The 25,280-nt window shown below is 52.5% G+C and overlaps 1 protein-coding gene across 1 annotated transcript in view; it reads left to right on the forward strand.

The window, feature by feature from the left end:
• Nucleotides 1–25,280, forward strand: part of FOXN1 (forkhead box N1) — a 61,349-nt gene that overhangs the window by 25,840 nt on the left and 10,229 nt on the right. Inside the window, exons 5-10 of the mRNA XM_038758843.1 lie at nt 4,374–4,850; nt 10,834–10,950; nt 13,102–13,229; nt 14,927–15,023; nt 21,435–21,642; nt 23,672–24,193. Coding sequence (XP_038614771.1) covers nt 4,374–4,850; nt 10,834–10,950; nt 13,102–13,229; nt 14,927–15,023; nt 21,435–21,642; nt 23,672–24,193 — 1,549 coding nt within the window. The remainder of the gene's footprint in view (nt 1–4,373; nt 4,851–10,833; nt 10,951–13,101; nt 13,230–14,926; nt 15,024–21,434; nt 21,643–23,671; nt 24,194–25,280) is intronic.

Here is a 25,280-nt window from a genome sequence, read left to right on the forward strand (position 1 = left end):
TTAGACTGTGAGCCCACTGTTGGGTAGGGACTGTCTCTATGTGTTGCCAATTTGTACTTCCCAAGCGCTTAGTACAGTGCTCTGCACATAGTAAGCGCTCAATAAATACGATTGATTGATTGATTGATTGATTGATCAGGGCAGACACGGCTCCTGAACAAAAGTAGAGATGCAAAGTAAGAGAGAGAGAAAACCATGATAGAAATCGATTCTCCTCAAAGACCAATCGATCAATCGTATTTATTGAGCGCTTACTGTGTGCAGAGCACGGTACTAAGCGCTTGGGAAGTACAAGTTGGGGGCTCACAGTCTTCACCCCCATTTTGCAGATGAGGTAACTGAGGTACAGAGAAATTGCCTAAAGGGGCATAGCTGACAAGTGGAGGAGTCAGGATTAGAACCCATGACCTCTGACTCCCAAGTGCTTAGTACAGTGCTCTGCACACAGTGAGCGCTCAATAAATACGATTGAATGAATGAATATTTCTGACAGCCCCGATGTGAGAGCATCACAAAAGAGCAGCTCACAAGATGCTGTAGGATTTTGAAAGGGCAAATACACACAGAAGTTTACCATAAATCTGTACCCCAGTGGTACCTATCTTTTCCCTCCTTCCGCCTCCAGCCCCGGCTCCTTCCTCCCTCCGGCCGCCCCCGCAAAAGCCTTCGGATTCTTGATTGAGTTCCAGCTGGCGTGGCATTTTAGCGTTCACTTCACTACAGATTGTGCGATGGGGTGGAGAGAAACCCTGCCAGCTAATACCTGGTTAAAAGCTCAATACGCACTCCTTCCGTGGGCTTGGGCCCTTCTAGACTGTAGCCCACTGTTGGGTAGGGACCATCTCTATATGTAGCCAACTTGTACTTTCCAAGCGCTTAGTACAGTGCTCTGCACACAGTAAGCGCTCAATAAATACGATTGAATGAATGAATGAACATCTAGAGACAGTCTCAAAGATGTGTAGGAGCAGACGGCAGAGCCCTCCGGTGCGGAGACCGGCATCGGGGCCAAGAGGAACTGAAGTAACTGGAAAGTCCAGGGATGGTGGGGAAGATGAGAAGGCTTCGTGCGGGCGGTGGGATTTTTATTTTGAGCGAGAGAAGAGGGAAGGGAGACGCCTTGACCAAGGTGGAGTGAAGGAAATGGCACAGAGAGAGTCCGAGGGGCTGGAGTGTTTAGTGCCCGCACTTGCGAGTGGGTAAGGTGGGAAAGAGTCCACCATGGCAACTTGGGGAGCCTCGGGGTCTATTTATTTGTTGGCCTATTGCACCTAACGCCAAGGTAGGTCAAGCAATAAGAAGCGATAGATTGGGTGAACTCAACTTTAGAATATGGTTTGGATTCCTCCTGCCTCAGGATGGGTTCATATCAATCAATCAATCAATCAATCGTATTTATTGAGCGCTTACTATGTGCAGAGCACTGTACTAAGCGCTTGGGAAGTACAAATTGGCAACACATAGAGACAGTCCCTACCCAACAGTGGGCTCACAGTCTAAAAGGGGGAGACAGAGAACAGAACCAAACATACCAACAAAATAAAATAAATAGGATAGAAATGTACAAGTAAGATAAATAAATAAATAAATAAATAGAGTAATAAATATGTACAACCATATATACTTGTATACAGGTGCTGTGGGGAAGGGAAGGAGGTAAGATGGGGGGATGGAGAGGGGGACGAGGGGGAGAGGAAGGAAGGGGCTCAGTCTGGGAAGGCCTCCTGGAGGAGGTGAGCTCTCAGCAGGGCCTTGAAGGGAGGAAGAGAGCTAGCTTGGTGGAGGGGCAGAGGGAGGGCATTCCAGGCCCGGGGGATGACGTGGGCCGGGGGTCGATGGCGGGAGAGGCGAGAACGAGGTACAGTGAGGAGATTAGCGGTGGAGATATTATATCTTCCCTGTTAATAAGAAGTAACTGCGGCATTTTTTAAGTGCTTATTATGTGCCAGGCACTGCTCTGAGCACTAGTGTGGATACAAGCTAATTGGGTCGGGCACAGTCCGTGTCCCACATGGGGCTCACTGTCTTAATCCCCATTTTACAGGTGAGGTAACCGAGGCTCATTCATTCATTCATTTAATCGTATTTACTGAGCGCTTACTGTGTGCAATGGCTTGCCCAAGGTCACCCAGCAGACACGTGGTGGAGCCCTGACTAGAACCCAGGACCTCTAGCTCCCAGGCCTGTACTCCATCCACTCGACAACTTAGGCTGTGAGCTTTGACTGGGGCGGGGACTGTCTTGTATCTACCCCGGCGCTCAGTACATAGTACATAGGAAGTGCTTAACAAATGCCACCACTAACACCCTGCGCTCGGCACAGTGCTTGGCACGTAGTAAAAGCACTTAGCAAATACCACAAAGATCCTTATTACTCTAATCATTAGGTCTTTTACGGCTCAGTGGAAGGAGCCTGCCTGGGCTTTGGAGTCAGAGGTCATGGGTTCAAATTCCGGCTCTGCCAATTGTCAGCTGGGTGACTTTGGGCAAGTCACTTAACTTCTCTGGGCCTCAGTTACCTCATCTGGAAAATGGGGATGAAGACTGTGAGCCCCCCGTGGGACAACCTGATCACCTTGTAACCTCCCAAGCGCTTAGAACAGTGCTTTGCACACAGTAAGTGCTTAATAAATGCCATTATTATTATTATTATTATTATTTTAGATTCTAAGCTAGCCGAGGGCTGGAAGCGAGCCTTCTAGCTCATCTTGCGTGGTGTCTAGGGCCGTGCGTAGAGGATAACGTTTTCCCAGAATCTCACAGAGACTCTTACAACCTTCTCTTCCAGCTGGGGCCTAGCGTCCCCGGCCAATGGTCTCTATTCAATCGTATTTCATTCATTCATTAAATGGTATTTATTGAGCGCTCACTTTGTGAGGAGCACTGTACAATGCTCTTGGAAGTACAAGTCGGCAACATATAGAGATGGTCCCTTCCCAACCACGGGCTCACAGTCTAGAGGGGGAGACAGATTACAAAACAAAGCAAGTAGGCGGGTGTCAAAACCGTCAGAATAAACAGAATTATACCTATATGCACATCACTAATAAAATAGGGTAGTAAATATGTACAAGTAAAATAAATAAATAGAGCAGCAGCGTGGCTCAGTGGAAAGAGCATGGGCTTTGGAGTCAAAGGTTGTGGGTTCAAATCCCGACTCCACCACTTGTCAGCTGTGTGACTTTGGGCAAGTCACTTCACTTCTCTGGGCCTCAGTTCCCTCACCTGTCAAATGGGGATGAAGACTGTGAGCCCCACGTGGGACAACCTGATTACCTTGTAACCTCCCCAGCGCTTAGAACAGTGCTTTGCACATAGTAAGCGCTTAATAAATGCTATCGTTATTATTATTATTCTCTGGGCCTCGGTTCCCTCACCTGTCAAATGGGGATGAAGACTGTGAGCACCCCGTGGGACAACCTGATGGCCTTGTAACCTCCCCAGCGCTTAGAACAGTGCTTTGCACATAGTAAGCACTTAATAAATGCTATCATTATTATTATTATTCTCTGGGCCTCAGTCCTTCCTCTGTCAAATGGGGATGAAGACTGTGAGCCCCACGTGGGACAACCTGATTACCTTGTATCTACCCCAGCGCTTAGAACAGTGCTTTGCACATAGTAAGCGCTTCATAAATGCTATCGTTATTATTATTATTCTCTGGGCCTCGGTTCCCTCTCCTGTCAAACAGGGATGAAGATTGTGAGCCCCACGTGGGACAACCTGATTACCTTGTACCTACCCCAGCGCTTAGAACAGTGCTTTGCACATAGTAAGCGCTTCATAAATGCTATCGTTATTATTATTATTCTCTGGGCCTCGGTTCCCTCATCTGTCAAACGGGGATGAAGACTGTGAGCACCCCGTGGGACAACCTGATCACCTTGTAACCTCCCCAGCGCTTAGAACAGTGCTTTGCACATAGTAAGCGCTTAATAAATGCTATCATTATTATTATTATTCTCTGGGCCTCGGTTCCCTCACCTGTCAAATGAGGATGAAGACTGTGAGCCCCACGTGGGACAACCTGATTACCTTGTATCCTCCCCAGCGCTTAGAACAGTGCTTTGCACAAAGTAAGCGCTTCATAAATGCTATCGTTATTATTATTATTCTCTGGGCCCCGGTTCCCTCACCTGTCAAACGGGGATGAAGACTGTGAGCCCCACGTGGGACAACCTGATTACCTTGTATCTACCCCAGCGCTTAGAACAGTGTAAGCGCTTAATACTAACATTATTATTATTATTAATATGTACAAATGCTGTGGGAAGGGGAAAGGGGTAGGACCGAGGGAGGGAGGGGGCGATTCTAGTCAATCGTATTTACTGAGCGCTTACTCAATACTAGTCTCTCTGCCCCGCGACTTCTAGGAGAACCCTGGCTTCGGCTGCCCTCCCTACAGCACGGACAGCAGGACGGACAGGGAGCCGTCTGACTCCTCTCACAGCCCCAGCCCGTCCTCCCCGCCCCAGGACCCTCTCCAGAGTCGCTTCGCCCCCGGGCCCGGACTCCCCAACAGCAAGGCCCCGTTCCACCTCTCCCCGACGGAGAAGTACCAAAGCTTCAGCTATGAGGACGGCCCGGCGGGGAGCCCCAACCGCTTCCTCAAGGCTGGCAGGACTCCCTTCCACCCCTACAAGCGACAGTTCCCCGAGGAGGTCTTCCCGGAGCCCCACCAGGCCCTCACCCTGGACGGCCGCGCTTTCAAGAGCCCAGCGGGCGTGGAAGGCTTCGAAGAGCTGGCCAACCCCGGGGACACGGACTCCTTTGTTCCCGGCTTCTCCTCCGAGGCCTCGTGGTGCAACGGTCTCCATTACCCCGGCCAGGAGCACGGGCCCCAGATCATGGTGAGTGATGCCAGCCGTAAGCGATCAATCAATCAATCAATCAATCGTATTTATTTACTGTGTCCGGAGCACTGGACTAAGCACTTGGGAAGTACAAGTTGGCACCATATAGAGACAGTTCCTACCCACAATCAATCGTATTTATTGAGCGCTTACTGTGTGCAGAGCACTGGACTAAGCACTTGGGAAGTACAAGCTGGCAACATATAGAGCCAACAGTGGACTCACAGTCTAAAAGGGGGAGGCAGAGAATAAAACCAAACATACTAACAAAATAAAATAGAATAGATATGTACAAGTAAAATAAAGAGAGTAATAATAATGATGATGATGGCATTTATTAAGCGCTTACTATGTGCCAAGCCCTGTTCTAAGTGCTGGAGAGGATACAAGGTGATCAGGCTGTCCCACGTGGGGCTCACAGTCTTAATCCCCGTTTTACGGATGAGGGAACTGAGGCCCAGAGAAGTTAAGCGACTTGCCCAAAGTCACACAGCTGACAACTGGCGGAGCCGGGATTTGAACCCATGACCTCTGACTCCAAAGCCCGTGCTCTTTCCATTGAGCCACGCTGCTTCCCGTAATAAATATGTACAAACATATATACATATATAGCCCGGTCCCCAAGGGGCATGGCAGGCATTACCTTAGAACAGCGCTTTGCACACAGGAAGCGCTTAATTCATTCGATCGTATTTATTGAGCGCGGTACTAAGCGCTTGGGAAGTCCCAGTTGACAACATCTAGAGACGGTCCCTACCCAACAGTGGGCTCGCAGTCTAGAAGGGGGAGACGTTAAAGGGGGAGAAGTTAATATAGTTCAAGGGGTACGGCTTTCTGGACTTTCAGTAGAAGATAACAAATATAGCCCTTTTCTTGGATATAAATTAAGACAGAGTAAGAGCGTCATTTGAATTGTTACTGCTTTGATCAGATGTTGGCGAACTATGCAAGTTAGCATCCAAATCACAAATTCAAATTTTCCTGAACCTTTTTTCAAAAAAAACACAAAAAACACACACTACTTACTACTCCAAATTCCGTGATGTAAAATCAAGTTATCCTTTAACCAAACAATTTAAGATTACCTTGGCTAAACGCCAAATAAGTAATAGCGTCATTATTATTATCGTCAGTTGTTCTCTTCCCCAGTGGGCCCAGGGTTGTGTGTCCGTGTCTCTTTGTGTGCGTGTGTCCCTATGTCCTGGGACCGCGCCCCCCATCCAAAATCCCACCCAACTCTCCCATTTTACCTCTGGGACCCACACAGAGACTCCGTCCTTAGCCTAAAGACTCCGGAGACGGAGACTCTGGGCAAGTCTCTCCCTCAATCAATCAGTGGTACTCACGGAGCGCTTTCGGTGGGCAGAGCACTGTACTAAGCGCTTGAGCGCTGTATCTAGGGCTTAGCCTGGAATGAATCGGCTGACTGTCTCCCCACCTCTCGACTGGAGGCTCGTTGTGGACAGGGAATGTGTCTGTTTATTGTTGTTTTGTATTATTTTAGTACAGTGCTCTGCACACAGGAAGCGCTCAATAAATAGGATTGAATGAATGGGGCTGGAGCTGGGGGGAGGTAGCGGGAGAGTGGAGCTGAGGAGCAGAACTACTTCTCCGTACCGTAGTTCCTGCCTTCTCCGAAGCCATTAAATCAGCCCTCAATCAATACCACTGATTGGCTGGCTGATTGATTTGAACGCAGGGGCCTATTAGATGCCATAATGATAATAATAATAATAATAATAATAATAATAATAATAATAAATGCAGGGGCCCATTAGATGCCATAATAATAATAATAATGATAATGATGATGGCATTTATTAAGCGCTTACTATGTGTAAAGCACTGTTCTAAGCACTGGGGTAGATACAAGGTAATCAGGTTGTCCCTCGTGGGGCTCACAGTCTTAATCCCCACTTTACAGATGAGGGAACTGAGGCACAGAGAAGTCAAGTGACTTGCCCAAAGTCACACAGCTGACCAGTGGTGGAGCCGGAATTAGAACCCACGACCTCTGACTCTCAAGCCCCGGCTCTTTCCACTAGGCCATCCATTCATTCATTCATTCATTCAATCGTATTTATTGAGCGCTTACTGTGTGCAGAGCACTGTACTAAGCGTTTGGGAAGTACAAATTAGCAACATACAGAGACGGTCCCTACCCAACAACGGGCTCACAGTCTAGAAGGGGGAGACAGGCGACAAAACAAAACATGTGGACTGGTGTCAAGTCATCAGAATAAAGAGAAGTAAAGCTAGATGCACATCAGTAACAAAATAAATAAATAGTAAATACGTACAAGTAAAATAGAGTAATAAATCTGCACAAACATATATACAGGTGCTGTGGGGAGGGGAAGGAGGTAGGGAGGAGGAGAGGAAAAAGGGGGCTCACAGAATCTGGAACAGTTGGCCCTATTTGGGACCCTCTAATCAATCATTGAATGCTTATCCTGTGCACTGTACACTGTGCTAAGCGTTTGGGAGACCACAGTATCACTGAGTTGGTAGATACATTCCCTGCCCACAAGGAACTTTCAGTCTAGAGGTGTCTTATACTTGGGATGCCTGTTTCAGGGTCTCCTCTTGGGATAGAAGAATAATGGTTTGAGAAGCAGCATGGTGTAATAATAATAATAATAATAACAATGATGGTACTTGTTAAGCACTTACTATGTGCCAAGCACTGTTCTAAGCGCTGGGGGGATACAAGGTGATCAGATTGTCCCACGGGGGGCTCACAGTCTTCAACCCCATTTGACAGATGAGGGAACTGAGGCTCAGAGAAGTGAAGTGACTTAACCAAAGTCACACGGCTGGCAATTGGCGGAGCCGGGATTTGAACCCATCACCTCTGACTCCAAAGCCTGTGCTCTTCCCACTGAGCCACAGGTTAGAGCCCAGGCTTGGGAATCAGAAGATCACAGGGTCTAATCCCGGTTCCACTACTTGAATGCTGCGTGACCTTGGGGCAAGTCACTTCACTTCCCCGTGCCTCAGTTACCTCATCTGTAAAATGGGGTTAGAGACCGTGAACCCCACGTGGGACAGGGACTGTGTCCAACCGATTTGTGCTTGTATCCACCCCAGCGCTTAGTACAATGCCTGGCCCAGAGTACGTGCTTGACAAATACCATTATATTTAATAATGAGAATATATTCAATATATTTAATAACGAGAAGCAGCTTGGCTCAGTGGAAAGAGCACGGGCTTTGAAGTCAGAGGTCATGGGTTCGAATCCCGACTCTGCCACACGTCTGCTGTGTGACCTTGGGCAAGTCAGTTAACTTCTCTGAGCCTCAGTTACCTCTTCTGGAAAATGGGGATTAAGACTGTGAGCCCCACGTGGGACAACTTGATCACCTTGTAGCCCCCCAGCACTTGGAACAGTGCTTTGCACATAGTAAGCGCTTAACAAATGCCATTATTATTATTATAGTAATAATAATGAGGGGCAGGGAATCTTGCCGTCAGGTTGCCCCACAACTCAGTACAGTTTCCTTCCACGTCGATCCCGCCCCTGGAAGAGTCCCACAGCTCTGGAGGATTTGAGGGAACACTGAGAGTAAAACTGGGGGGCTGTTCTTCCCCAGGCCTCGGGGACCCTCTGTTCAAAAAGCCTGGCGTCCCTTTCAAATGAGCCAAACCCACCATCGTCCCCGCTCTCCTGGCCGAGGTCGTTCATCCCTCAGGGAGCGAGGGTCAGCTGGGGACAGCGGGGAAAGAGGTGAGGCAAGGAGTGGGCAGGGGAAAGAGCTGGGATCTAATCCCGGCCCCACCACTTACCTGCTGTGTGACCTTGGGCAAGTAACTTCACTTTTCGGCGCCCCAGTTCCCTCGTCTGTAAAATGAGGCTTACGACTGCGAGCCCCAAGTGGGACGTGGACTGTGTCCAACTTGACTAGCTTGTAATTACCCCAGCGCTTAGTTCAGTGAAGCAGCGTGGCTCAGTGGAAAGAGCCCGGGCTTGGGAGTCGGAGGTCATGGGTTTGAATCCTGCCTCCCCCACATGTCTGCTGTGTGACCTTGGGCAAGTCACCTCACTTCTCTGTGCCTCAGTTCCCTCATATGTAAAACATGGATTAAGACTGTCAGCCCCACATGGGACAACCTCATCTCCTTGTGTTCCCCCCAGCGCTTAGAACAGTGCTTTGCACAGAGTAAGCGCTTAACAAATACCAACATTATTATTCAGTGCCTGGCACATAGTCGGGGCTTAACGAACACCGTAAAAAAAGGAGTCCTCTGCTGCGATCCTGACCTGATTGCGGTCCTCCGCTCAGCCTGGCACGGCCCCCCCCCCTCCACACCTGGGTTCAGTTACTTGCCTGCTAGGGTGTGTTTAGCCCGAGCTTATCACAGCAGAACACATTATTAGAGCAATCTCTTGATCGGTTAACCCTCACAACACCCCCAGGAGAGAGGTCAGCATTAGTGTGACCTTCTCCTTGCCGTGGTAAGAAAACAGGCCGAGGGAGCTGAATCAGTCCCTGGTCTCTATCCCTCAGTGAGCCAGGGCCAAAGTTTAGGCGCCCCGTCTCCTCAGCCCCCAAACTGCTCCCCGATGGGGGATCTCTCTTGGGGACCACAGCCCTCCTAGTTGGGCCTTGACCCCACACAGAGACTGAGCTATTTGCCTCCGGGACTCCGAGTTCACTCTGGGTTGCGGGTGTGGTCCCCGTGTCACTTGCCCGGGTCTCTGGGCCCGTCCGTGGAGCCGGGACAGGTTGGACGCTTGACCAATCCGTCCATCCACTTGATGTGGGTTTTCAAAGTGGCTCGTGGCTCCTAATGAGGTTTCCCGAAGCTGAGCTGTCCGGCTGATGTGGCATCTGGGGGTTCTTTAAGTAGTCCTGTCCCTCCTCTCGGAACCCTGGGGTTTTCGCTCCTTCTACCCAGGCTCAAAGCCCCCATCTTGACCCTTCCCGACGGGAGCGGAAGGGCAGAGGATGAGCCCTTCCCCATCCTGCTTCCCCTCAGGAATTTCTGTATAGTTTCCTCCTGCAGGGCAGGGCCCAGAGTTAAAAAGTGAAAGATGCCCAGCGGGGAAGCAGAGTTGGCAAACGGGTGGCAATCGTCCCGGAGGAACCCTCATAGCCCCTCTGACCCAGCTGCAATGGGGTGGGGGACGGGAGTTAATAATTATAACAATAACTGTGGTATTTGTTAAGCACTTACTATGTGCCAGGCACTGTACTAAGCGCCGGAGTGAATACAAGCAAACTGGATTGGGCACAGTCCCTGTCCCACACAGGGCTCACAGTCTCAACCCCCATTTTACAGATGAGGTTACTGAGGCACAGAGAAGTGACTTGCCCAAGGTCCTGCAGAAGACAAGTGGCGGAGTCAGGATTAGAACCCATAGCCTTCTGAATCTCAGGCCCATGCTCTAGCCACTGTGTCATGTTGTTGCGTATGAGGGGCTCACCCCCACCAAGGTGCGGGGAATGAAGGATCCCAATGCCCCTGGCACTGATTCTCACCCTCTTCTTCCTCTTGATGCTCACCTGGAAGGTTGGGGGTGGGAGCACCTTAGTTGCCCCCCAGGGCCAGGGCCGGTCTTTGGGAACCTCTAGAACCCAGTTCCAGGGAGGTAGGGCTGACACAGCAGCTAAGATCAGGATGAGCTCTCTGGCCTCACTTCTGTGCCCGTGAGACCTCATGTGAGTGGCTTGGCCTCTCTGGGCTTCCATTTGGGACACCCAAGGCTTCTCCTCTGGCGTCTCTCCATCAGGTGGGGAGGAGCCCCCCTGGAAATCTCAACATCGAGATGGGTTGATTGATTGATTAGGAGGGCAGGAGGGGTGAGGCAGGATAACCAGAGACGGAGCGACCTCCAGGGAGGAGGGTTTAGGGCAGGAGTAACCCCCCAGAAAAGATTCTAGGTCGGGCTGCAGCCGATGGGATTGAATTTGGTCCTGAGGGCGGCGGGAGGCCAGGATGTGGGAGCTCACAGTATTTCTCCGTGATCTCTTCCAGCATGGGTCAGAGGTCAAGCTCAAACCAGCAGCCCCCTTGGAGGGGCCCCCCGGTCTGTACTGCTACCAGCCCTCCGTCCAGCAGATGTATTGCCCCTCCCCACCTTTCCATCACCAGGTAGGTGTCGCCGGCAGATTCCCGCCGGCCCAGAGAACCTTTCCTTCGGGGCTCTGAGGTGGGGAGAACCAGAGGCTCACTCCTCCTGAGGCCCAGGCCCCCTTCCCATCCTTGTGGGGAAAAACATCCTGCCCGCTTCCATTCTATCTTAAAGTCGCTGACCCTGGATCACACTGCGGGGGGGCCAGCAGCCGTCGGTGGGGCAGACCGAGGGTCGACTGAAGTGGGAGTGGGAGCAAAAAACGGGTTGTGTTCTAGCAACAAGGGGGTGGAGGATGGGGAAAAGTAGAGGCCTGGGTGTTCTAAAAGCCCCTGACACCAGGCTGGCAGTCTACCCTCTGCCCACCCCAGAAACAGTCCCCAAAAAGTCCAGAGCCCCTCGGAGGGGCCTGCAGGGGCCCCAGGTATCCCCCACTTCAAACACCCAGCCCGTCTGCCCCTTTATCCAGTTGCCTCTCTTCCCTCAGCCCTCCCCTCCCCCGGAGCTGGGAGGCCAGGTGGTTACCACATGTTGGCACTGACTGGATGTAAAAAATACCCACAGCACAGCAGCTAAAACAAGACCCAGCAAGCGCAGTGCGCCGAGAGCCCATCTCCATCCACCTGCAGGCTGGCACCAGGACAAGCCAGCCCTGCCTGTGGAGCTGGTTTTCCTACGGCTTTTTGGGGTTTGCCCATTTTGGGGGGGGCCTGGCGGAGGCAGCCACGTGGTCGAGCTACCTGGGAGCCTGGCAGCACTGGGATCCTGCTGCCAGGGCCGCCACAGATATGGGAGTTTGGGAACAGGGTCAGGCCGGGGGTAGGAGAGGGAGAAGGAAAGAGGGAGAGAAAAAGATCCTTCAATCAATGGTATTTATTGCACGCTTGCTGTATGCAGAGCTCTATACTAAGTGCTTGGGAGAGTACAATACAACAGAGCACTGAACTAAGCGCTTGGGAAGTACAAGTTGGCAACATAAAGAGATGGTCCCTTCCCAACAACGGGCTCTGCACACAGTGAGCGCTCAATAAATACGATTGAATGAATGAATGAACAGAGCTGGTGGCCACAATCGCTGCCCTCAAGGAGCTCACCGTCTAGCGGGCCGTCTAGAAGGAGCTCCCCTTTAGACTGCAAGCCCGTTGTTGGGTAGGGATCGTCTCTATCTGTTGCTGAATTGTGCTTTCCAAGCACTTAGTCCAGTGCTCTGCGCACGGTAAGCACTCAATAAATACAATCGAACGAATAGCAGGACAGAACGATGGAGACCCTGAGTCGGCCCGCAGCAGAGAGCCCACGGTGGGGGTTCCTGGGTGGACTGGATTTCCCCCCGCCCCCACCCATTCCTCCAGGCCACTCCCAGCCGCTCTTCTTTGATCCCCCCTGCTCAAACAAGATGGTGGCACCCTTGGCTTTATTGGGCCTGGGGTAGGGGTGACTCACGGGCCAGGCACCTTGCGAGGGACCTGAGAGCTCAGCAGACGGCTTTCCCACCCACCATAAAACGCCAGCTCTGGCACCTGTAAAACCGCCATCCACTCAGCCCTTCCAGCCGGCCCCTCTCTGTCTCCTACACCTCCCCAGGAGCCACTGAAACCAATAAAAGGGAACCGACCCGGCAACCCCCGTGTCGGTTCCTCCCTGGTGGAACGGCCCCCCGGTCGCTTCCATCCCCTCATGACCCCTCAGTCCCGTGTCTTTTCCGGGAAGAGATTCACCAAGACCCCTCCGGCGCTTCTCTTCCCGTGAGCTCCTTGGGGGCAGGAAAAGTGTCTTCCAACTCTGGTTGTACTGTGCCAAAGGCTTGGTACACACAGCTCTGCACACAGTAAGCCCTCAATAACCGTGGATTGAGTGATTGACGACTCTCTGTTGGCCGTAAACTCACTGCGGGCAGGGAATGTGTCTGTTTATTGTTACATTGTTCTCCCCCAAGCGCTTAGTACAGTGCTGTGCACACAGTAAACCCTCAGTACCGTGGATTGAGTGATTGACGACTCTCTGTTGGCCGTAAACTCACTGTGGGCAGGGAATGTGTCTGTTTATTGTTACAGTGTTCTCCCCCAAGGGCTTAGTACAGTGCTGTGCACACAGGAAGCACTCGATAAATATCATTGACCGCCTGTCTACTCCCTCTTCCCTCCTCCACTGGGTTTGTTTTCTCTCTCCAGTATTCCCCAGGTGCTAGTTACCCTGTGACCTACCTCACTTCCTCACATTACCCCTACCAGAGAATAGCCCCCCAGGCCAGCCCGGACTCCCAGCAGCCTCTGTTCCCCAAGCCCATCTACTCCTACAGGTAAGTGCGCTCTAAGTCTGAGGCCCAGCCCCGAGGGAGACCGTGGGACCCAACGCCCAAGCTCTGGAGGCCAAACCCAGCCCAGAACTCCAGAGCTTCTGATTTTCAACCAGGCCCTCATCCCCACTGTGCCCGTGACGCAGAGGCTCTGCCTTGTTTTCAGGTGCCCAAAGAGGGACCGCTTGGTGGGAGGAGGGGATGCCCGGAGCAGGATTTGGGTCAACCCAATGATGCTGCTTCTTCTCCCAAGATAGCGATGAGCCCCGTGCCCCGGGGGCACCATTTCCGGCCCCCGAGGATGACTGTTGTCACCTCCCTGAGAGGGATCCGGCAACCCGCTCTTCCTCTTCTCCATCATCCTGAGGTCTGGCGGCCCCCAGGGTGGCCTCCCAGCTTGGAGGGGAGGACCAGAAGCTTCTTCCGGGCTTCAGGGCTGCCCCCTTGCCCATCTCCAGTCCCCCTAAAGCCTTCTGGGCATCTGCCCAGTCTGCCAGGGTATCGGGAACCCTTCCACCCTGGGTGGCGGCCGAGGGCACCGCTGCCTGGAGGGATTTGAGAGCAGGGATTTGGAGCGGTTGATCCTGTGGCGAGCTACAGCACCCTTAAGCTTTGCTACAGATATGGCTTTGGTACGGACGGCTTCAGCGGTTTTCCCTGTGTCCCGGGGGAGCCTCTCTGGTACAGAATAATAATAATAATGATGGCATTTATTAAGCGCTTACTATGTGCAAAGCACCGATCTAAGCACTAGGGAGGTTACAGGGTGATCAGGTTGCCCCATGGGGGGCTCAGTCTTCAGAAGCAGCGTGGCTCAGTGGAAAGAGTCGGAGGTCATGGGTTCAAGCCCCGGCTCCACCAAGTGTCAGCTGTGTGACTTTGGGCAAGTCACTTCACTTCTCTGTGCCTCAGTGACCTCATCTGTAAAATGGGGATTAAAACTGTGAGCCCCCCGGAGGACAACCTGATCACCTTGTAACCTCCCCAGCGCTTAGAACAGTGCTTCGCACAGAGTAAGCGCTTAATAAATGCCATCATTATTATTATTATTATCATCCCCAGTTTACAGATGAGGAACTGAGGCACAGAGAAGTGAAGTGACTTGCCCAAAGTCACACAGCTGACAATTGGTGGAGCCGGGATTTGAGCCCATGAGCTCTGACTCCAAAGGCCGGGCTCTTTCCATTGAGCCCACGCTGCTTCGCAGAAGAAAACCGCGAGGCCCAGAGAGGGAAAGCGATTCTAACAACGCTTCACCCTGCACACTGGGGGCCCGATTGGGATCAGAACCTAGGTCTTCTGCTCCCTGGTGCTACAGCAATCCATAGCTCCTTCCTCCTCCAGGTGTTGGGTGCTCTCAATGGTACAGCCTGCCTGGACCGTGACCGAGGGGGTGTGATTCCTCCCAGAGTAACAGCCCCTTGGGAGGTGGAGGCAGAGGACCTGGGTTCCAATCCTGACTCTGCCAACCACCTGCCTGTGACCTTGGACGAGTCACTCAAGTTTCTATGGGCCTCGGTTTCCTCACCTGCAAAATTGGGATCCAACCCCCGTTCTCTCTCCAACTCAAACCCTGAGTCCCACGAGGGACGGGGATGGGTCCGACCGGATTGTGCTAAGTACAGTGCTTGGCACAGAGTAAGCGCTTAACAAATAGCACCATTATTATTACTAATTACTATTATTGTTCCCTCCTCCAGCATCCTCATTTTCATGGCTCTCAAAAACAGCAAGACGGGCAGCCTCCCCGTCAGCGAGATCTATAATTTCATGACGGAACATTTCCCATACTTCAAGGTAAGCGGGCTCTGGACCACCCGGGGGCTCGGGTTGTCAGCCCCCGCGGTTCCCCGGGTTCCATCTTCCAAGAGCTGTGGGGTATCAAGGAGGGACTGAAATCGGGAGAAAGAAGACAGCCAGACCCTGCCCACCCATCCGGGAGAAGGGGAAAAGCCAACACTGTGATGGAGAGGGGGTGGCAGAGGAACTTCTCTCCCGATGCTTGGAACCCCAACTCCAGATTCTCATCAGAGCCCCCTAAGCCCTGCCCATCTCACTAGCCCCAGACCCGGGGCCAGACCACTGCAGACGGGGGTAAATTCCTGGGAAAGGTGATATGTTTGATCCAGCCTCCCCACAAATCTTTCCGCCCTTCCAGGTGCATTCAATGGGTTAAGCTCAATTCTGGCCTCCTGGCCCACCGTCCACCCAGGGAGCTCAAGTTCATTCATTCAATCGTATTTATTGAGCGCTTACTGTGTGCAGAGCACTGTACTGAGCGCTTGGGAAGTACAAGTTGGCAACATATAGAGACGGTCCCTACCCAACAGCGGGTTCACAGTCTAGAAGAGTTGAGCGGGCTGCACCTCGCGAACGCCCAGGAATGTGACTACCAGTTTTTCATCTCCTGGGCCACAGTCAACCTCCTCTCCCTCGGCCTCCCCAGACTCTGTAGGCCTCCTTGTCTCCCAGCTGGCCAAGGAGGACAGCACCTGTATATATGTATATATGTTTGTACCTATTTATTACTCTATTTATTTATTTATTTATTTTGCTTGTACATATCTATTCTATTTATTTTATTTTGTTAGTATGTTTGGTTTTGTTCTCTGTCTTCCCCTTTCAGACTGTGAGCCCACTGTTGGGTAGGAACTGTCTCTACATGTTGCCAATTTGTACTTCCCAAGCGCTTAGTACAGTGCTCTGCACATAGTAAGCGCTCAATAAATACGATTGATGATGATGATGATGAAGAATCAACAAGAGCATATTCTGGGAAAATGGCCCAGGAAGAGCCCTCCATTTATAGGGAGCGAGGGGCCTCCAGTACGAAGCCAGTGGCGTAAATGAGCAGGGCCCTCACCCAGCCTTTCCTGGCCTCCCTCTTCCAAGAGTAGGAGAAAGAGGAGGAAGAGAATGAGGAGGAGGAGGAGGAGAAGAGGAGGAGGGGGATGAGGCAGAGGAAGAGAAGGAGGATCACTGAAAACATTTACTAAGAGTCACGCATTCTACCACACTCTGGGGATAACAGAATGCACTGGTGATTTTTAATTTTTTTAATGGCATTTGTTAAGCGCTTATAACGTGTCAGGCACTGTACTAAGCACTGGGGTAGATACAAGCTAAGCCTGTTAGACACATTCCCTGTCCCATATGAGACTCACAGTATTAGCCCCCATTTTACAGATGAAGTAACTGAGGCATGTAGAAGTTAAGTGACTTGCCCACGGTCACGCAGCAGACAGATGGCGGGGCCGAGATTAGAACCCAGGTCTTGGTGATTCTTTCCTACTGGCCCTGATTGGAGGGTCACTTGCCCAGGGTGAGCAGGATGAAGGGCAGAATTAAAGGCCCGTCTGGCCCCCAGCCCGTAGTCCTGGTGAAGGTTGGCAACAGCATTTCTGCCTGCCATCCTGGTAGCTCTTTCTCTGCACGGCAGAGTCGGAGAATGTCACAGGATGACGAGCAGCTTAAACTCCTTTCCACCTCCCCACCACACCCATGCCCCTTGGCTGTTTCCTGGGGCTCGGCAACCCTGCCCCGAGAAAAGCCCGAAAGTCAGCCCCGTGCCACCCTCCACATCCCCTCTACCCCCAGAGAGAGAGGGTCTTGGCCCACCTCCTCTGAGTTATAGCCATCCCACAGGGGAGGCTTGGAGTCCTGCCCCGAATCTGGGCAAAGGGCAGCAGATTCCCCACCATCCTCCCGGACTAAGCCTTGGAGCGGGTAGGGATGCATAAACCAGGGCCCGAGATAAAGGCAGGATGCGAAAGGAGGATTTCCTTCCCCCAGCACCGATGTATTTGACAGATCAGAGGTGCCTCTCTTCCCTCTCTCCCTAAAAAGAGTCCGTCCTTGTCATCGTGCTCCACAAACCCACACGGTGCCCAGAGCCAAAGGAGACGGGGAGGGTGCAGTTTGAGACCCTCTCCTTCGACCCCAGCCTGGAGAAACCGGGGAAAAAATGCGGTGTCGGGTCCGGAACCTCTCTAGGCACCTCTTTGGGTGTAAAGAGCCGAGCGGCACTGACCCCGCCACAAGTAGGGCCTGGCAAAGAAAACAGATTCCAGCTCATGCCAATTCTCTGCTGATCCCTGCTGCACAGAGACAGTTTCTATGGTGCAATCCCGGCTCCTTTCTAGTTGAAACAGAACAGGGCACCTCCTACGTCCTCCCCAGAGAATCACAGCGGGCTGAGCAGATCACTTTGATGTGCCCGTGTGCCCAGGGTGAGGTTAAAAGGGACAGAGTATTTGAAAATGTTGCGGGGGGAAATGGGAAACGTGCAGTCGGGGGTGCTTCTCTCTCCTTGTCGGGTCTCCCCGTCAATATAGAGGTCTGGGTCCAGGCTGAGGGGTGGGTTCCCCCTTCCCCTTCAATTAAGGACCATCTTCTCCCACCTGCGCTTTCTTTCCCAGCACTTAGTAAAGTGCTCTGCACACAGCAAGCGCTTAATAAATACTACTACTACTTAGTCGTGTTTACTGAGCACTTACTGTGTGCAGAGCACCGAATTAAGCATTTGGGAGAGTTCACTACAGCAGAATTAGCAGAAAAGTTCTCAGCGGAAACCTCTTTCCTTGGGGGACACCTGAGAAGAGAGCCAATCCTCTAACAGAACTGGTTTCCTACCATTAATGAAGTGGTCAGAGGTGAAGGGACCCCACCCTTCCTCTCGTCCCCCTGAACAGCTAACTCCCTCTGACCCCAAATCCTGCCAATCAATCAATAAATCGTATTTATTGAGCGCTTACTGTGTGCACAGCACTGTACTAAGCGCTTGGGAAGTACAAGTCGGCAACATATAGAGATGGTCCCTACCCAACAGTGGGCTCACAGTCTAGAAGGGGGAGACAGAGAACAAAACAAAACATATTAACAAAATAAAATAGAATAGATATGTACAAGTAAAATAAATACTTTTATTTTACTCACCCTCCCCCATTCCCGTCCCCCCAGCCCCTCCCTCTCACTCATCTGCTTGGCTTAATTATTTTACTAGGAGACAGGTAATCCCTGATTTATAGGGTTGGAAATAGAAGAGGTTGGGCTGCTTTTTTTTTTTTTTTTCCTGTTTCGGTTGTTGTTCTTAGCCGGTTACATCACACTCACTACCAAGTTTACATTTGACTTAAGGGGGAAAACGTTTTTCTTGTTGGAATCTGGAACCCACGGGTGGCGACGTGCACGGCAGGCCGAGGCTGAGAAAGCCGCCTGCCGCACGTTCCCCAGGACGGGGGTCAGGGAGCTACTGGGAATTTGGGAAGGCAGGAAGGGTTGGGGGGCTTCCCAGGCTCAGGAGATGGGGTGCCGACAGGGCCTGGGGACAGTGACGCGGTTGGGGTGAGGTGAGGGCAGCGTTCAGAAGACGGGGGACAATTCCCTTCCATCCTCAGAGAAGCGGCGTGGCTCAATGGAAAGAGCCCGGGCTTTGGAATGAGAAGTCATGGGTTCAAATCCCCGCTCTGCCAATTGTCAGCTGTGTGACCTTGGGCAGTCACTTCACTTCTCTGGACCTCAGTTACCTCAACTGTAAAATGGGGATGAAGACTGTGAGCCCCCTGTGGGACAACCTGATCACCTTGTAACCTCCCCAGCGCTTAGAACAGTGCTTTGCACATAGTAAGCGCTTAATAAATGCCATCATTATTATTATTATCCTCCAGGCTGTCTAGACACACCCTCCCTAGCACAGGCCCCCATCTAACAGGGTCACAGAGTTACAAAGCCACGGGGGGGGGACACAGGAGAACCCAAGTGGACAATATCAGAGACTTCAGGCTCACAAAGCGAAGCCCAGCCCTGGGCAGAGGCCCCAAGCCAGGAAATCAATTAATCAATCAATCAATCGTATTTACTGAGCGCTTACTGTGTGCAGAGCACTGTACTAAGTGCTTGGGAAGTACAAGATGGCAACATAGAGAGACGGTCCCTACCCAACAGTGGGCTCACAGTCTAGCAGGGGGAGACAGAGAACAAAACCAAACATACTAACAAAATAAAATAAATAGAATAGATATGTACAAGCAAAATAAATAAATAAATAGAGTAATAAATATATACAAAATCATCTCTTCTATCATAGTGGGCAGTTCCACTCTGCCCCGTTACCATCCTCCTTCCCCACCGCCCACCTTTAAAGCCACCTGGTCCCACCAGGCATCACCTCAGCACGATGCCCCCCGCCCCCAGGACCCCAGGCTATCATCACCTTGGGGGTGTGAGAAATCTGGGCCTGGTTTGGCTTGAGGGCAGAACAGCAGAGAGGTCAGGGGCCTATCCCCGGCTTCCCCCTTCAAAGCTAACTGGGGCAAGGCAGCAAGAGGCGACTAGGGGAAGGGGTTTATCTGGGCCGGGTCAATGAATCAGGGCTGAGGAGGGCAGAGGAGTGGCTGGCCAGGTGGCGGTGGGCTCTCCTGCGGATTAATCGTCAAACTTAATTGGTAGATCCAAACAGGAAGCGGAGGAAACGGAGGGATGAGCAGTAGCCAAAGCATCCCTGAATCCCGTTTTATAAGGTTGTAAAGGGGCCCTGTGTTCATCAGTGCTAATCAATGCTCAAAGCCAATCTTCCGGGTGAAATGGGGGACTCCGATCTCTCCCGTCTGCCGGACATCTGCCTCTCCGTGCCACCTCGGCTCTGCCCGGCCTAGATCTCCGGGTCCCGTCCCGTCCCCCTACCCTTCGGCTCCGGGCCCTAGCTCCACTGGTCTAAGGCTTTCAATTCTGAGGGAAATAAGTTTCCCAGGCCGAGTCTTTTAGACTGTGAGCCCAATGTTGGGTAGGGACTGTCTCTATATGTTGCCAATTTGTACTTCCCAAGCGCTTAGTACAGTGCTCTGCACATAGTAAGCGCTCAATAAATACGATTGATGATGAGAAGGGATCTTGAGGAGTCATTTGGGGCCACACACAGTGGCCATCAACCCCGATGAGAGAGATTTCGGTCTTTTCAATGTCTCAGCTTCTGTTTGAGAGGGAGCCCTGGGATCAGGAGGAAGAGGATCGAGACTCCTCTTAGTTTTAGTTCACTCTGTTCACTAGAGCCTGAGGGGCAAGACCCGGCTGCTTTCCCAACCTGCAGCATTTAGCAAATCTTGCTTCTGTGTTCATCTTTCTCTCTCTCTCTCTCTTTCTCTCTCCTCTTTGATTGTGTGTGATTAAGCTCCCAATTTTCCCTTGGGGCAAGGAGGGAGGGGTGCTTGGCTCCTCATTAGGCCAAGACTAAAACTGAGAGAGTGAGGAAGGGGGGGAAGGAGCTGAGGGAGGAAGAGGAGGAGGAGGAGGAGGAGGAGGAGGAGCTTCACCACTCCCTGAGGTAATTAAGTGTTTTGCTCCCAGATAAAGAACCTCCACACTTCAACAAGTGTCTTGGAAAATAAAACAGGACGTGATAATCAGGGGTGCAGCCCTCCTGCCTCCTCACAGGGACCTCTGAGTCAGCCTAATGGTTTTTACAGCCCTTCATGGGCACAATTACTGCCCCGGTGGCATGACAGGACATAATGGCTGTTTATTTTGCTGTCCAAGCAGAGGGCAGGGGTGCCCCCCCACTCCACCCCCTGCCTGCTTGCTCCAGTTGAGGGGGTCGAGGGGGCTGACATACATCCGCTCCTCGGTCCCCCGCTTCTTTCACCTTGGAAACGCAAAAGACGTGGGGCCCGGGTGGACCCCCCAATCTTGTCTTCCCTGCTTCACTCATGTTCATTCATTCAATTGTATTTATCGAGCGCTTACTGTGTGCGGAGCACTGTACTAAACTCACAACCCAGAGTCCCTCAGCCCCAGCACCAGGCCGGTGGTGGAAGATGTAGAAAGAGAATGGAGGGAAAGTGTCTTCCGCTTCCTGTCCGCCCCAGTTGCCTGCGGGTCCATGGTCCCCGAGGCGACCCCGCTCTGGACCCAACTCCTCGGGGGAGCAGGGCCAGTCGTTGGGCTCAGGGGACATCTGTCAGTCATCTCCTCCCCGCGGTTTTCCCGGCCCTGGCTTCCTGCTCTGTTCTAAGGAGTTGCGGGGACCAGATGGATGGAGGTGGCCGTTTTGCGTAGCCCTGGGCTCTGTGAGGACGGTCAGTTGTCCCCCCAGTAGCTTGTTCCTGGCCCTGTCTCTTGGAGGCAAGCCAGTGGAGAGTTGAGGGGGTGGGGAAGGGAGGGCGAGGGCCCCTCAACGCCCTCTCCTAATGATTCCCCTTGCTCTGGTCCCCGCAGACTGCCCCGGACGGCTGGAAAAACTCGGTGCGCCACAACTTATCTCTCAACAAGTGTTTCGAGAAGGTGGAGAATAAGTCGGGCAGCTCATCGCGCAAGGGCTGCCTGTGGGCCCTGAACCCGGCCAAGATTGACAAGATGCAGGAGGAGCTGCAGAAGTGGAAGAGGAAAGACCCCGTTGCTGTGCGCAAGAGCATGGCCAAGCCAGGTGGGGCCCGAGGGGCCGACCCCCAATCCTTGGGGCTGGCGAATATTAATAATCATAATAATAGGCATTTGTTAAGTGCTTACTATGTGCAAAGCACTGTTCTAAGCGCGGGGGAGGATACAGGGTGATCAGGTTGTCCCATGTGGGGCTCACAGTCTTCATCCCCATTTTACAGATGAGGTAACTGAGGCCCAGAGAAGTTAAGTGACTTGCCCAAGATCACACAGCAGACATGTGGCGGAGTCGGGATTCGAACCCATGACCTCTGACTCTAAAGTCCGGGCTCTTTCCGCTGAGCCACGCTGCTTCTCTAATCCCCCAGGGGCCCGGCAAAGTGGAGAGGAGCTCTCCTGGGACCAGAAGTCTGTGTTGGTGTTCACTGGTCAGTCCCAACAGCCCCCTCTGAGTCCCCTGGCTAGGCTAATAATAATAATAAATAACAGTGGTATTTGTTAAGCGCTTACTATGTGCCAAGCACTGTCCTAAGCACTGGGATAGACACAAGGTCATCAGGCTGTCCCACGTGGGGCTCAAAGTCTTCATCCCCATTTAATAGCATGGCTCAGTGGAAAGAACCTGGGCTTTGGAGTCAGAGGTCATGGGTTCAAATCCCGGCTCCACCAATTAATGTAATAATGGCATTCGTTAAGCGCTTACTATGTGCAAAGCACTGTTCTAAGTGCTGGGGGGGATACAAGGTGATCAGGTTGTCCCACGTGGGGCTCACAGTCTTAATCCCCATTTTACAGATGAGGGAACTGAGGCTCAGAGAAGTTAAGTGACTTGCCCAAGGTCACACAGCGGACATGTGGCAGAGCCGGGATTCGAACCCATGACCTCTGACTCCCAAGCCCGGGCTCTTTCCACTGAGCCACGCTGCTTCTCTAATTGTCAGCTGCATGACTTTGGGCAAATCACTTCACTTCTCTGAGCCTCAGTTCCCTCATCTGTAAAATGGGGATTAAGACTGTGAGCCCCCCGGTGGGACAACCTGATCACCCTGTAACCTCCCCAGTGCTTTGCACATAGTAAGCGCTTAATAAATGCCATCATCATTATTAACAGATGAGGGAACCGAGGCACAGAGAAGTGAAGTGACTTGCCCAGAGCCACACAGCCGACAAGTGGCGGAGCCGGGATTTGAACCCACTACCTCTGACTCCCAAGCCCGGGCTCTTTCCACTGAGCCACGCTGCTTCTGCCCGAGACCTCGAGACGGATCCTCTGGGGGAGGAGGGTTCTTTCTGGTGACCAGCCAATCAATCCATCAATCACCGGTATTTATTGAGTGCTTACTCTGTACAGAATAGAGAAGCAGCATGGCTCAGTGGAAACAGCACAGGCTTAGGAGTGGAGAGGTCATGGGTTCAAATCCCGGCTCTACCTGCTTGTCAGCTGTGTGACTTTGGGCAAGTCACTTCACATCCAGCGCTTAGAACAGTGCTTTGCACATAGTAAGCGCTTAATGAATGCCATCATTTTTTTCTTCTGTGCCTCAGTTACCTCATCCGTAAAATGGGGATTAAGATTGTGAGCCCCACATGGGACAACCTGATCACCTTGAATCCTCCCCAGCGCTTAGAATGGTGCTTTGAACATAGTAAGCGCTCAACAAATACCAAAATTATTATTATTACAGAGCACTATACTAAAAGCTTGGGAGAGGACGACAGAGGCTGGAGACCAGCCAATCAATCCGTCAACCCCTGGCATTTATTGAGCACTTATATTGCGCCAAACACTGTACTAAATGCTTGGGAGAGCGAGCATAAGAGTTAGTAGACATGGCCACTGCCCTCAAGGACCTCCCAGTAGCACGGGGAAGACAGATCCTAACATAAATTACAGACAGGGGAAGGCAACAGAGTTGAAGAATATGGGCCTAAGTGGCATGGGCCCCTCCACCCCCGCCCCGAGACCCCTCAGAGCGGGAAGGCGGCCCCTTCCCCGAGAAGTCCCCACCCCAGGACCCCCGCAGGGAGGATGGTGGGGGCTCAGCGTGCTTTCGGTTCTCTGTTTGTCCTTCCAGAAGAGCTGGACTCGCTCATCGGAGACAAGGCCGAAAAGTTCCGCCCTCCCAGCCTGGCGTGCGCGGGCCCGGGGCTGGCGGGGCCGGGCCTCCCCAGGCAGATGACCACGGCGCCGGTGGCCCTGGGCGAGTCGGCCCACCCTTCCGCCCTCCCCCAGCCCCTCCACGTGCTCCACCCGACGCCAGGGCCCCTCCAGGCCAAGAACCCGCTCCTGGCCGGGCACCCCTCCTCCTGCTACCCGTCCGCCCCGCAGGGGTATGCCCATCTTTCTCCAGGTCTGGGGCAACCTGGGGGGCCCCAAACGCTCTTCCCCCCTGCCGATGGGCAGGGCGAGCTCAGGGCCCAGCCCGGCGCCTCCCAGGACTCCCCCTTGCCTGCCCAAACTCCCCCCATCCATAGCATGAAGATGCTGACGGAGCCTTCCGCGGCCAGGACCATTCCCGACGCCCTCATGGCAGAAGGGGACCTGAGTAATGACATCGATGCACTCAACCCCTCCCTCACCGACTTTGACCTCCAAGGTAAGACCCCTCCCCTTCGTACCCCCCCTTTCTCTTCCTGCTCCCGCTCGTCCCCTGACTCGGAGCCCAGGGTTTCTGGGCCCGGGGGAGGGGGCGGGGACCGGAGAATAATAATCATCGTAATAATAATTATGGTATTTCTTAGGCGGTTACTATGTGCCAGGCACGGTACTAAATGCTGGGTGGGATACAAACAAATCGAGCTGGACACAGTCTCTGTCCCACGTGGGGCTCCTGGACTCAATCCCCATTCTGCAGATGAGTACAGTGCTCTGCACACAGTAAGCACTCAATAAATATGATTGATTGATGAGGTGACTGAGGCCCAGAGAAGTGAAGTTGGTATTTGTTAAGCACTTACTATGTGCAAAGCACCGTTCTAAGCGCCGGGGTAGACACAAGGGAATCAGGTTGTCCCCCGTGGGGCTCACAGTCTGCATCCCCATTCTGCAGATGAGGTGATTGAGGCCCAGAGAAGTGAAGTGACTTGCCCAGGGTCACACAGCATCCAAGAGGTGGAGTCAGGATTGGAACCCATGACCTTCTGACTCCCAAGCCCGGGCTCTATTTACTAAACCATGCTCTGATGCCCTCAGAGCCCCAGGATCTGAACAATCCTGGCTAATCCCAGGTCCGCCATCCCACGACACCCCCAGGCTTTGGGGTCCGACCGAGGAAGATAACAGTGGAGCAGAATGTCCGTCCCTGCCCCGGGCTAAAAAGAGATAATAATAATAATTCCGGTATCTGTTAAACGCTTACTACGTGCCAAGCACCGTACTCAACCCTGGGGTGGGGGCAAGATAATCAGATCAGACACAGTCTCTAGTCCTCATGGGGCTCACAGTCTAAGTAGGAGGAGGAACAGGTATTGGATCACCATTTTACAGACGAGGAAATGGAGGTCCAGAGAAGTTGAGTGACTTGCCCAAGGTTACCCAGCAGGCGAGCGGCAGAGCCGGGATTAGAATCCAGGTTCCTGCCGCCGCCTCCCGGGCCCATAAACAAAGGGCTGTGGTGATTACCAGAGACGTGGTCAGTTCTCCAATCCTTAGCTGAGGTGTTTTTTTTTATAATGGCATTTGTT

Source organism: Tachyglossus aculeatus, chromosome 17, assembly GCF_015852505.1.
Source record: "Tachyglossus aculeatus isolate mTacAcu1 chromosome 17, mTacAcu1.pri, whole genome shotgun sequence".
In the NCBI taxonomy this organism is placed as follows: domain Eukaryota; kingdom Metazoa; phylum Chordata; class Mammalia; order Monotremata; family Tachyglossidae; genus Tachyglossus; species Tachyglossus aculeatus.